At 21.8% G+C, this 13,508-nt stretch overlaps 3 protein-coding genes across 5 annotated transcripts; 2 read left to right on the top strand and 1 right to left on the bottom strand.

Annotated features, from left to right (window-relative positions):
- The first annotated feature begins 7 nt into the window (after positions 1–7).
- Positions 8–5,176, top strand: LOC100868737 (uncharacterized). Of its 2 annotated transcripts, none has more exons than XM_012492368.3 (8): positions 8–329; positions 1,538–1,775; positions 2,115–2,255; positions 2,318–2,570; positions 2,672–3,225; positions 3,386–3,742; positions 3,824–3,919; positions 4,051–5,176. In XM_012492368.3, exons 2-8 carry the CDS (start codon positions 1,560–1,562, stop codon positions 4,114–4,116), a joined length of 1,683 nt encoding a protein of 560 aa, XP_012347822.1. In that variant the 5' UTR covers positions 8–329; positions 1,538–1,559; the 3' UTR covers positions 4,117–5,176. The 2 variants fall into 2 exon arrangements, with proteins under 2 accessions (XP_012347822.1, XP_012347824.1); XM_012492370.3 differs by having other exon boundaries at positions 194–329; positions 1,926–2,255.
- Positions 5,177–6,652: 1,476 nt separating this feature from the next.
- On the bottom strand, positions 6,653–9,675 carry LOC100868061 (metaxin-2). Of its 2 annotated transcripts, XM_012492353.3 has the most exons (4): positions 9,337–9,675; positions 8,492–9,071; positions 7,792–7,929; positions 6,653–7,353 (listed from the first exon to the last, which is right to left on the bottom strand). In XM_012492353.3, the coding sequence occupies exons 1-4, from the start codon at positions 9,380–9,382 to the stop codon at positions 7,320–7,322; spliced, it is 798 nt and encodes a 265-aa protein (XP_012347807.1). In that variant the 5' UTR covers positions 9,383–9,675; the 3' UTR covers positions 6,653–7,319. The 2 variants fall into 2 exon arrangements, with proteins under 2 accessions (XP_012347807.1, XP_012347806.1); XM_012492352.3 differs by lacking the exons at positions 6,653–7,353; positions 7,792–7,929 and adding an exon at positions 7,960–8,324.
- A 205-nt stretch (positions 9,676–9,880) lies between these two features.
- RpL23 (ribosomal protein L23) lies at positions 9,881–11,514 on the top strand. The gene is made up of 4 exons (XM_003697752.4): positions 9,881–10,053; positions 10,287–10,370; positions 10,849–10,977; positions 11,262–11,514. The coding sequence occupies exons 1-4, from the start codon at positions 10,041–10,043 to the stop codon at positions 11,456–11,458; spliced, it is 423 nt and encodes a 140-aa protein (XP_003697800.1). The 5' UTR covers positions 9,881–10,040; the 3' UTR covers positions 11,459–11,514.
- The last annotated feature ends 1,994 nt before the right edge of the window (positions 11,515–13,508 follow it).

Raw genomic sequence — 13,508 nt, 5'->3', positions numbered from 1 at the left:
CATCTGTAACCGGAAAACTTCTAGTAATAATCAAATTTCAATAAATATTTATTACAAAACAAAATTTTACGATATTATTTTGCAATGATTAAATTAGAAAATAATCAATTTAAAAATTTTAATTATATTTAAGCGAATTAATATATATTAATAAAGGAGTGTTGAATTTGATTCGTGATGTATTTTCGAGTGACGCCGTAGCCATGATTGTTTAGTTTCGGGGGGATGAAAAGTGAATGCGAGCAACGGATTTGAATGAAACGCGTGTGATCGCAACATATCGACTTGTTTCTCTATTTAATGAGTGTGTTTGTTAATTGAGAAATATGGTAAGCGATATCATATGTTAAAACATGTGTTAGATGTTTATTCATGCAAGATAATTTTCGCGGGAATTTTCAGGCGTTACAATTGTTGGGTGCCGCCGCTTCCGCGGCACAACATTGTACTTTCAAACTTTCGACCGATTTATAGCTAATATATAAAACCATAAAGTAAAATGAGCATCGTGTATAGTTTATTATATAATACGTCTTTTATTTGATTTGTAATGATTATATTGATTATGTATTTGAAATACACACTATTTCTGTGAGGATACTAGAAAATATAACCGAGTATCACACTGCATATAAATCGATATACACTCTGAGTATGCATATATGTATTCGTATATGTATATATATGTGTGTGCGTAGTGTGACGCTTGCTGCAAATATATGTATGTTTCATATATATAACTACTACAAATAACTGTGGATTAGGAACGCCCCTTTTTTGATGCGATCGAATTTCTTTCCCGCGCAATTTCTAAGATGTGATGGAACATTTATAATTAATAGTTTTAATTATTTATATTTTTATTTAATATATGAATTGATTTTTCTGCAATAATTTATTTTTTTCTTTGTGATTTTTTTTTTTATTAAATTCTACAATTAAAATTCTTTTTTCAAAACATTCTTTTTTTTAAACATATAATAAATATTATATATATAATAAAAATATATATAATAAAAATTGAATATATAAATACAAAAAATATATAAACAATTAATCATATAAAAAAATTTATGAAAATTTAGAAAATAATATATTAAAATTATAATTGCATTTAATTTTATTAGAGCTATCATTCAATTTAAGAGATTTTTTTTATGTTATAATTGTTATAATAAAGCTTATATTTAAAATGATTTTTAAAAAAAAATATTTTGTTTAAAAAAATAATTGAAAAGAAAAGAAAAATAATAAATAATAATATAATTATAATATATTAGAATATTAAATATATTAATCATCACAATTTAGCAAGAGAAATATTTTCAATTATTATATTTTTAAAAAAAATGAATAAAGAAATTTTTTAATCTAAAAATTTTTTCAAATTCAAATTATGTATATAATGTATATAAATTTATTTATCTTATTGATACAATTTATATTCAAAAAAATCTATTATATTTAAGGATCAATTATATATTTTTTATTATTTTTAACAATGAAGTAATAATTTATGATTTCATTATTGTTTTAGGCCAATTAGATATTTGTTTGAAATGTGGTTACGAAGTGAACATGTTAGTAGAAGACTACGTGGTCGTTTAAATATAAGTTGTACATCTGAAACTAAAATATACAATTATCGGGTACAAGTTAGGAACATACGAAAACTTCCTTCTATAAATAATAGTAGTAATCACATTAATATACCAAATAACAAATATGGTAGGCTGACACGATGGAGACGTAGATGTACTCATTTTTTAAAAGAGGTATGCATTACTTTTTATTTTTTTTTCCTTTAATTCTAAACTTAAATTCTTACATATGTTGCATTTTTTTATGTTTCTATTCAAGATATGGATTCAATTATATTTCAAACTACATTATTATCATTAGCTTATTGTAAATGATCTTTGCAGGTCATTTATTAAAACAAACTTCACTATTCCTTAAAAAGAAATACTTTCTAACTAATCAACGGTTAATGAGTGACTGACTAACTCTCAAGGATATTATGCACTTAGATTTCTTAGAACTACAATCGAAGTCAATTTGGTTAATGTAAAGACTTCACTTCAGTTTTGTTAAAAAGATTATTATCTTCGTAGGCTTGTAAAGAAAATGTTTTACGTTTCGCAAAATCTGCGCCTAATAGACGAGTGAGAGGACCTCGTAGAAGAAAATGCATAAAACGATCAATGGTTACTTCAACACCCTTACATCGAATTTCTACAAAAAATGCAGTTACTGTAAGTTTTATTATAAGCTAATTTGTTTTTTGAACAAAAGATAATAAATATAAATTATTTAGCCAGAAAAATGTACAACAGTACATACAACAAAAGTTTCTGAAGAATCTAAAGAAAACTGGAATGTAACTAGTTTATCTTTATACTCATCCATATTAAATACAGACACATGTTGCTCCTCCATATCCAGTGTAAATGATTTCAAATCTTCAGTTCCAAGTGTATCAACACTGTCAAATCTAATGCCTCCAGCATCTATAGGATCAAATTCAGATTTTTCATATATATTGGATGATGAAGAAAGTAAAAATATTGGTATATATATTTATAAAAATAATGTATAATTTATTTTTTTGATTTATCTATGTACATTTTTATTATATATACAAATGATAAATAAATTTTATTTATTACAGATACTAGATCGCTATATTATTCCACTTCTTGCTCACAAACAGAAGTATCTGAAGAATGTTATAGTTTAATGCATTCTGCATCCATGTATGGAACTCGTTCTTATTCATTAGAAAAGTATTTTCCAAATGGAAAATACGCACTTAGCAATAATAATGCGAATAACAGTTTGTCAAAAAATCAATGTTCTGTTGACAGTCATCTGTCAAAATATGATTCTAACTTTGCTACTACAAAGTATGGTACATCAACCATGTACAATCTAAGCCATCATCATCCATCTGATACAAATGGAAATGTTACTGAAAAATACAATTCTGATGATATTGAAAACAATTATCATGATGTTGAATATATGGAGGTTGGAAGTGAGGAAATAGTAGAAAGTTGTGATATGGAAAATATGGTTACTCATGTCCAAGAAGATTGGGAACCATTTGATCCTTATGTCTTCATTAAACACTTACCACCTTTAACTCCAGCAATGAGAGCTAGATGTCCTGCTCTTCCTCTTAAAACAAGAAGCAGTCCAGAATTTAGTCTCGTATTAGATTTGGTATGTATATTTTAAATTATTTTTAATTAATTAAAAAATAAATAATATTAAAAATTAATATGAAAATAAAAAAAGAGAATAATAATAATAAAGTTTTAATAAAATTTAAAATATATTACAAAATGAATGAATGAATATAAAAAGATTTTTTTTTATATAGGATGAAACATTAGTTCATTGTAGTTTACAAGAACTTTCGGATGCAGCATTTCGTTTTCCTGTCGTCTTTCAAGATGTAACGTATACAGTGTTTGTCAGAACACGACCCTATTTTCGCGAATTTTTAGAACATGTTTCATCATTGTTTGAAGTTATTCTTTTTACTGCGAGTAAACGAGTTTATGCAAATAAATTAATGAATCTATTAGATCCAACACGAAAATTGATCAAGTATCGTCTGTTCAGAGAACACTGTGTTTGTGTAAATGGAAATTATATCAAGGATTTATCTATACTTGGTAGAGATTTATCTAAAACTGTTATAATTGATAATAGTCCACAAGCATTTGGATACCAGGTAAAAAAATATTTTCGAAATATTAAAAAAGATAAAAAAAAAATGAATTATTTTTTATTTTTAAAAAATATTATTTTACAGTTAGAAAACGGTATTCCTATAGAAAGTTGGTTTGCTGATCGTTCAGATAATGAATTAATGAAATTGTTACCTTTCTTAGAAAATTTAGTAAATTGGGTAAGTATTTATTGATTATGAGATAACTTTTTACTAAGAGATTTGTATATATATAACTATTAATAATAGTAATATGATATATAATAAATATCAATTGTTACAGTGTATAATAATATAAGTATTCATTTTAGGGTGGAGATGTTAGACCACGTATTAGAGAACAATTTCGACTCTTCAGTTTTTTACCACCAGATTAATTTAGTTAATTCTAATTTTATCAGATTAATTTAGTTAATAAGCAAAATTAAAATTTAAAAATATGCTAGCCTACATAGGTACATATGTGTATAATATCTTACAGATAATTGTAAGATATTAATACAAAGCGTGCAATAATACAAAAAAAAAAAAATACCGGTGTATTAAATAATGTTTTTTAAAAAAAATCGTTAAACTGACTAAAAACCAAAACTTAATCAATTTAATACAAATTGAAATAATTATGATTTTCATAAGATATATAAAAAAGAAGTTAATTTATTATATAAATATAATAAATTTTGTACTTGTGTTCTTAAATGTGAACTTAAATTAATTTTATTACAAAATTTATACAAAAAATGTATTTGAAAAATCAATATCTTAACATTGTTAAGAAATATCACAATGTATAGTAGTTATTAGAATCTATATTTATCAAACTTTGGGCAGGTACCAATTAATAAATATCAAATAAACTTTATGAATTACATAGAGACCAATCAAGATTTGATACTAATAATTGCTAGAGCAAATAAATTTTATAAATATTTTAATTCAAATTGATTAAAATCAAAGTTACATATTTGTTGATAAATTGCTCTAGCAAATTATAAATAACTTTCAATTAAAATATATATCATGTTCTTATAATAAAAAGTAATTAAAAATTAATTAAAAGATACATTGAATTGAGAGATGCTAAAAATCAAATATATATTTATTCACATTTTTTGTTCAAAAATTTTTATTTAATCAAATTCAATTTTTAATTTTTTCTTAAAAATGATAAATTTCATTACAAAATTATGAAATTAATTATTATTACTATTCATTATATACAAAGATATGCAAAATATTTATCTAATTAAATAAAAAATATTATTTATCTAATTATAAAGTAAATTAAACAGAAATTAAATGTCATTCATGAAATGAAATTATTGTAATAATTAATTCAACTATTTCTTTAAAAAAATAGTAAATTCATTGATTAGTAACAAAATATATTGATAGAATAAATAGATGAACAAAATATAAACTTCCATTTTCAAATAACTTCCGTTTTCACTAGTTTTTATTTCTGTGAATAATCCATACATAGCAAAAATCACATGTATTAACAAGTTTTAAACTTAAAAGATTTGAGAAGATATTAAACTTGTACTTTTAGAACAATGATACTGTTTATGTTAATTACAATTATAGCTATTTTTGACTTATTACATATTTTTTAAACATTTTCGCACAAATAACTCAGTTTTTAGTTAAAATATCCTATAAATTTTTTAGGATAAATAATTATTGTTTATATAATTATAGTTATCGTTTTGTGCAAATAATAATTGTTATATTTTTAAATATTTTCTATTATATAGTAATATATACACTTCATCTTGTGAAAATATGCAATGTCTTCTATTCAAGTTTAGTTATAAATAAATATGATCTCTAATTATCATTAATCGGTATATTAAAAATATGAATTTTTAAACTTTTCAATTGAGCACTGCAAGTATAAATCAGTGTAGATTACAAGTTCTTTGAGTATGAATATATATATTCATAATTTTTTAATTATACAAGTACATGTTGATATGTACGTATCTGTATAAGCGTGTGTGTGACAATTATATCGTTATACCCTGCTATATCTAATAAAATTATAGAATTGCGTGTAATTTATAGTCAGAAATTTATATCGAAAAATCATAATTTAGTAAAGCCATGTTACATCTTGTAGTGTTTATTATACTTCAAGATTGTATGCGCATTTCACATCACGAATTTACAGATGTGTAAGATCAATCAATTTACTACAAATGTGAAAATATTTGATTTTTCTGTATTAAATTTTTTTTTATTTTTTTGAATTTTTTAATATGTTAAGATGCTACATAAATTTATTAAATGAGATTTAATTTATTAATTTAATTTTCTATGAATATATTATACGATAATGAAAATGACTGATTTATCATTGTAAATTGCAATATGTATTTTTTTTTCTTTTAATGAATATCAACTATCAAATTATCAATTACTTATATTTTTCTTTAGAATGTACTGTATATGTATTATAATCATAGCTTTCACATATATTTGTTATTGAAAAATTACTAGAAGAAATAAAAATAATAGGGAGCTGAGGAAAATACATGCTTGTTACATATAAAATAAGTCCTTATGTTATTTAATCTTTTATTTATCATTGAAGAATGAATATATTCAGACATAAATTGTTGTGATTAGGAGATAAATACTATTTATTTAATGATATTCCTATACACAAAGGTATTAAACTACAAACAATATTTCGAAACAAATAAGAATTTTTCTCTATTAATAAAATATAAATTTTAATAAAAAAAATTGAAGGTGAAAATATAATTTTTGTTCATTGTAACTAAACGCTGGAGACAAGAAATATGTAACAGACATACTATGATAGTTATAGGGGATAATTATGCAATTGTCATTAAATATTTATTTCACAAATCAGTTAAAAAAATGAAAAAAATAATTCGAACATTATTCCAATAACTTACATTTAATTTAAACGTTATTGTACATCATTATATTATTTACATATAATATTTAAAAATATTTTACAATTTCACACAAAAATAGGCTATAAATTGAACTGACTAGAAGAGTGATAAAATCATATTGTGTAAAAGATATATATAATATAAATGTGCATTGAAAAATTAATGCACATTTAATTAATAATAATATATATATTTTTTACACAAGAATATAAGTTAGTTCGTGTAACTAACAAAATCTTTCAATTAAAGTAAATAATGAATAAGAGTTATTTAAAGTACAAAATAACAAATATTATTAATTAAATATATACAACTTTTATGATAAAAAGGTACTTATTGTCAATTAACACCATATACTTAATATCAGAACAGTTGTTATTGTACATAATTCTTTTAAATAGTTTAATTAAATTAAAAATAAATGTTGATAACAAGTACATTGAAAATAATTATCGCAGAAAAAATAAACAATGATCATTAAATATAATCGTTTTCAACAATATTTGACAAATAAAAAAAAAAAAATTTATAAAACGTCTAATTTACGAATACCTTTTATCGGTTATGCATTCCTGTCGTTTTCCAAGAACATACATATGAAAATCTCCAAAGTCGTGTTACTTAATTCTCGCCTCCAACATTTTGTTATTTTATTTCATCCCTATCGCTTGAGGAGAAAAAATGCTGAAAAATGTCACGTGCAGTATTATACGTTTACAGTATACATTCAGCGGTACTTCATGTTCAATGCTAATATAATGTGCATATATTTAACAGTTATAACAAGTTTAATTATCAATATTTTTCTTTATTTTTTATGCAACTTACTATTTTTTATGTTTTCGGACTCGGGCTTCAGATACGTTGAATATTTATTTATTATATATATATATATATATATATTATATAATAAAAATAATCTAATAAAATGATTTATTCATTTTTCTTGAAATAATTATTTATAAAATATTGCATATTTTTGGCTTTACATGTTTACTTTCTTCTTTATCAAGGATGCGTGCATAACACAGGAACTTCATGTCAGTACAATCAGAGCACATTATTTCAACGTATCTAGAGCCCGAGGAAAATTCCACCTAATCTTCCGAACGCTGGAAATACCTAGTTTCAATGCGTTTGCAGAGATGTACAAGCAGTGGATAACTCTGGACAATATTTGCTAATTTATTACCAGGTAATGGTGTTGTAATTATTGTAAAAATATGTCCAAAAACTAAGGCATCCAATTCATTAGGTGTCCTAAATATAATGAAATAAAAAAATGTCAACTATGAATTATTGAATAGATATATTTCATATATATAAATTAAAGAAATGAATATTTGGAATATTAAAATTGGATTTAAGGATTCAAAAAAAGAATTTCAAAAGAATCATCTGAAAGTGGTGGTAATGCTTCAATTGAGTCAGAGTAATTCCATAATGTTTTTTTTGAAGAAGATGCAGAAACTTCAAAATCACCAATAGGACATTCAGTTCTATTCAAATAATTTCGATCAATTCTTGATGCATGTTCAAGTAATTTAGGGAATTCTTGTATAGTTAAAGTAATCTCTTGAACAGTGGATGGGAGAGGATTGGTTGAAGTGAGAGCATACACATGACCATATACAAGGGCATCTACTTCAGTAGGTCTTTTCCAAAAACAAATAATAATAAACATACTATATTCTTATTAAAAAATTATATTTTAGATGAATATGAAATATTTTTAATATTTAATTTCATTTAATAAAAAATTTAATAAAAAAAAGGATTAAAATTTTAGAAATATTAATTAAAATTAATAATTTATACTTACTTATCTCCAGAAAAGTAATCACTACCCTCCAATCTTTCAGACAATGCTGTACAACAATTTTTGACTTCTTCGCATACTTCTTCTATAGTTTTATTGTACCACCCAAGTACATTGAGTTTTTTTATAACTTCTTTTCTTTTTTGCCAATTTAAAAAATGATTTAATGGCCATGGATATACACTTCCATGTCTTACTTTAGTTACTTCATTTAAAGTCAATTCATCAACCCAACAAATATATAATTCAGCATTTACAAAAACATTATTTACTAATGACATATAAGCTCTCATATCAGCTTTGCAATTTGCAGTTAAATGATCAGATAAACTTGTGCCTTTATTTCCTATGAATGACACAATATTATCAAATTCAGGTATTAAAAATGCTCCACATTTAATAAATGGTACACGACCGGATGGGGACATATATTCTGCATTGCTCCTTGGTTCTATTTGAAAATCAATGCCACACATTTTAAGAAAAGCTTGTACAGCTAAGCAATTTGCATTATCAGGTAGCAATATTTGTTCAACTTCATATGGTTGATATAAAATAATTTCTTGAGGCCATGGTTCCTGAGCTAAAAAAATAAAAAAAAAGAATTTCAAAGTAATAATAGATACTTAATAGATATTTTCGCATAATTATGAAATTATGAAATAAAAAACAAATGATAGAATTAAACAAAGATTTGTAACTAAAAAGAAATTTTTTTGCGTGAAAATGAAATTGTTATTCATATATATTTTAAAAGGAAAATTAATAAATAATATATATTTAAAAGGTTAAGTTTTATGTTTTAACTTAAATAACATATATATTAAAATAGAGGTTTTAAAAATTACCTTCCAATTCTAAAGTAATAGAATCTGCTAATAATGGACAAGGCATCTTTTAAATATTATATTAATAACAACGAAATTTAATTTTTTCGTAGTATTCCGAATCTCATCAAATGGCAAAACAAGCGAATGTTTTAGCGGAAAAGGAAACTTTTATGTATTGATTATTTTACATTTTTATTGTTAAAATTAACGCATTAATATCTTAATAAAATATATTACTGTTTATAGATTTATATAAGTTTATGTATTAATTAAATAATTATTCAATTACATTGTATTATTTATATTTTATATTAAGATTAGTGTATAGTAATATAAATTTGTAACTAAAAGTAGATTATTTAATAAATTTCATAAATTATATATATAAATCATAAATTTGAAAAAATATATATATATATTTGAAATAAAAAATTATTTATTTCTTAAAATAAAGATTTCCATTTAACTATATGGTTAACATAAATTTTCAAATCTATAAAATGTACTTAAATGTTATAAATAATTATAAATGATACATAGAAAAAAAAGTATTAAAAATTGTAATATTCAATTTTCTATGATGTGATTTAAAAGAAAAATTATAACAATTTTTTTAAAAAATTATTCGAATACTGAAAGTATTTCCGCGTCGGAAGCAATCAAGATTGCGCAAAGCTAGTGCGCGGTAAACGACAGTTTCTTTCTCTTTTAAATACAGCAAGATGTCGAAGAGAGGTAAGTTGTTTTTCAGGGCGAAAGAAAATCCAAAGAAATCCATTTAAATATGAATTATCAGTTAAAAAGGAAATACACAAAAGCTGAGTAAATAATTGTTATATACAGTTGCAGAAATAATTTTTCATTAATAATGATGGAACTTCAAAAAATCGATGATTGTTTGGAAAGAAATACCATGTTAGATATATTCATTAAGAGTAACAATTAATATGAGATTATTATTCTTTAAGGACGTGGTGGTTCTGCAGGAGCAAAATTTAGGATATCATTAGGTTTACCAGTTGGTGCAGTCATAAATTGTGCCGATAATACTGGTAAGTACTTGCAAAAAAAATGGTAAAAATAATACTTAACCTAGAAAAACTAGCTATATTATGAAAAAGTAACACATGGTTAATAATTGTCATTTGAATTTCTCAAATATTTTTTTATATGTTAGTTTTTACTTAGAATAGTAAAAAATTATTCATTTATTAATATTAAAAATTTCTCACATATTTTTATATAAATAAATTACTGTAATTCTAAAATATATAAATAACATTATATATCATAAATATTGATAATTAAGTTGTTTCAAAAAAAATAATATTGTAAAGATTATTATTACTAATAATTACTAAATGAAAGTAATTACTAAATGAAAATATGTTCTATTTAAATAATTTTAAATTAAAAAAATAAGAATTTATAAAATACAATATTTTAACAATTTTGACTATGTATCATTTGATATTCAATTTTTAATTTGATTAAATCTATAGTATTATTATAATCAAATTTTTTTTATAGGTGCTAAAAATTTATATGTTATCGCAGTTCAAGGAATAAAAGGTAGATTAAATCGTTTGCCAGCTGCAGGATCAGGTGACATGATTGTTGCCACAGTTAAAAAAGGAAAACCTGAACTTAGAAAAAAGGGTAATTAGAGTCACTTTTCAATTCAATAATTTTTCAAATAATGAATAGATTTATATATATTTATTTATTATAATTTATTTATTATAATTACTAATCTGTATAATTCATATTATTTTTGTAATATTTACATTATTCTTTATATAGAAATTAATTATATAGAATGTTTAATTTTATTATTTCAATTTTATTATATATATTATATAAATTTTATTCTTATGAATAATTAAATTTATGATTCAAATAAAAATAATATTTTTATATTATTTTCTTTTATTTTTCTTTAGTTATGCCTGCAGTGGTAATACGGCAGCGAAAACCATTTCGAAGGAAGGATGGAGTTTTTATATACTTTGAAGACAATGCAGGAGTTATTGTGAATAATAAAGGTGAAATGAAAGGATCAGCTATTACAGGACCTGTTGCAAAAGAATGTGCAGATTTATGGCCCAGGATTGCATCCAATGCTAGCAGTATCGCCTAAACATTCTGTATAAATTTATTGCTCTTAATAAAATAAATTTGAGCATTTGCTCATTACTTTTTGTTGTATTCTTTTCTTTTTTTAATTTTTCTTTTAATTGTAAATTATACTAATTTTATTGTAACTTTTTTCAGAATTAATTTCAATTATGTAACAAAATTCATTAAACTAATGTTGAATTTTATAAATAAGAATTAATATTTTATGAATATTCATTATTAATGAATTAAAGATAAATATTCTTCAATGAGAACAAAAAAAATGCTATTTAAATTATATTCTTGAAATTCAACACTTACAAAGGAAAGATTATAAAATTCTCAATGTTCGTATTCTTATCGAAAATTATTAGATACCAATTTTGTTTTCATATTTTCTTAATAAAATTTTATCAATATTGAATTATATGATTTTACAGCTATCTTATAAGTATTTTTTTATGTATAAATAATGTGTATTATAAAAATTAAATTATTATGGTATAATTGTAATATATTATTATAATTTATAATTATTATAATTATTATGAACATGATTAAAATAGTAAAAATAATATAAATATATATAATAAATAGTAATAATAAATAATATAAATAAACTAATATTATTAAAAACTAAATACAAAATATTTTTAGATGAAAAGAATATAAACTTATATTTTGTGAGATTTTTGTCGTATTTTAAAAAATATTGATCACATAAAATATCAGTGCTTGATATGTTTTTTATAACAAATTTTAGTTTCATGAAAATATTTATTATCATAAAAAATATATGCAATATATAAATGATAGAATAAATTTTATTAAAATTTTTAATCAATAGATTAGAAAAAAAAATTAAATTTCAGAAATTAGCGCCATTTCTTGAGCGCATAAATTTTGTACGATAAAAAGAGCAAATAATGGAAGAAAAACCGATAGGATAAGTTAGTATAGATAGGATAAAAATTGAGAAATCACCATCATATTCAAAGTATTGCAAATCAAACAAATATTGATAAAAGAAGCAAATAGTAACAAAAGAACAAAGATAATTTAAGAATTAATTTTTAACGCTATCTATTGAATAATAGATATATTTTTTTAAAAATAACTAGATAAATAGAATAAGAATTAAAAATTAATGCTATCTTTTGAGTATAATTCTTATTTTATGTTATTTTATTTTGAAAAAAGTGTTTCTCTTATTCAAAAGATGGAACTGAGTCAGTTCTTATCCTATTTCTATATTTCTTGCATTATTTTATTTTTTTATCTATATTTTTATTAATTTCATTTATTCTAGAAATGGTGTTAATTTCAATATTATATCTCTATCTTTCTCCTACTTATTATTATAAAATACATACATACATATATATATATATATATATCTCCTATTATTATAACTATATTTTATATTTATTCGTTATTTATATATATATCATAATATTAAATACTTTTATATGTTGCATTATAATAATTTATTAAATTTGACAAAGTTGCATTATATAAATAAAGAATTTAACATTGTGATACATAAATAGGAAATATAATATAAAAAAGAAATATAATATAAAAATTAATTGTTATAAAGTAAAATAAGATTAAAAATAGCAGAAGAATTTAATCTGAAAGTTAAAAAAAATCTAAAAGAACTGAAACATGAAAAAAAGATTTAACAGAAATATTATCTAAATTGAGAAAAACATTTAAAAAGAAACAATTAAAATTATGAAATTTACAATATTAAATTTTTTTCTTTATATATGTTTTTTCTAATTTAATTAACATTTAAATTTTTTCTTTATGTATTTTTAAATTTAGATTTTTTTTAACTTTAATATTAAATTAATTAAATTTTTTTCATTCATTCTTTTTTATTTTATAGTACCTAACTTTTGTATTACATTCTCTTTTAATTATTTCATTATTCATTATTTATTTATTATTATGTACTATTATATTGTACTTTATTCTTCCAATTAAATTAATTTATGTGTCAAATTTTATTTATATTCTTTAAGTTTTTTTTAGATTTATTTAATTTTAATATTATTTTTTTTTTT

The sequence above is a fragment of the Apis florea genome, unplaced genomic scaffold (genome assembly GCF_048593485.1).
Source record: "Apis florea isolate Af1SG1 unplaced genomic scaffold, ASM4859348v1 contig_3081_pilon, whole genome shotgun sequence".
NCBI lineage: Eukaryota > Metazoa > Arthropoda > Insecta > Hymenoptera > Apidae > Apis > Apis florea.
The sequence above is the reverse complement of the archived record's forward strand: the minus strand, read 5'-3'. Positions and strand labels throughout refer to the sequence as shown.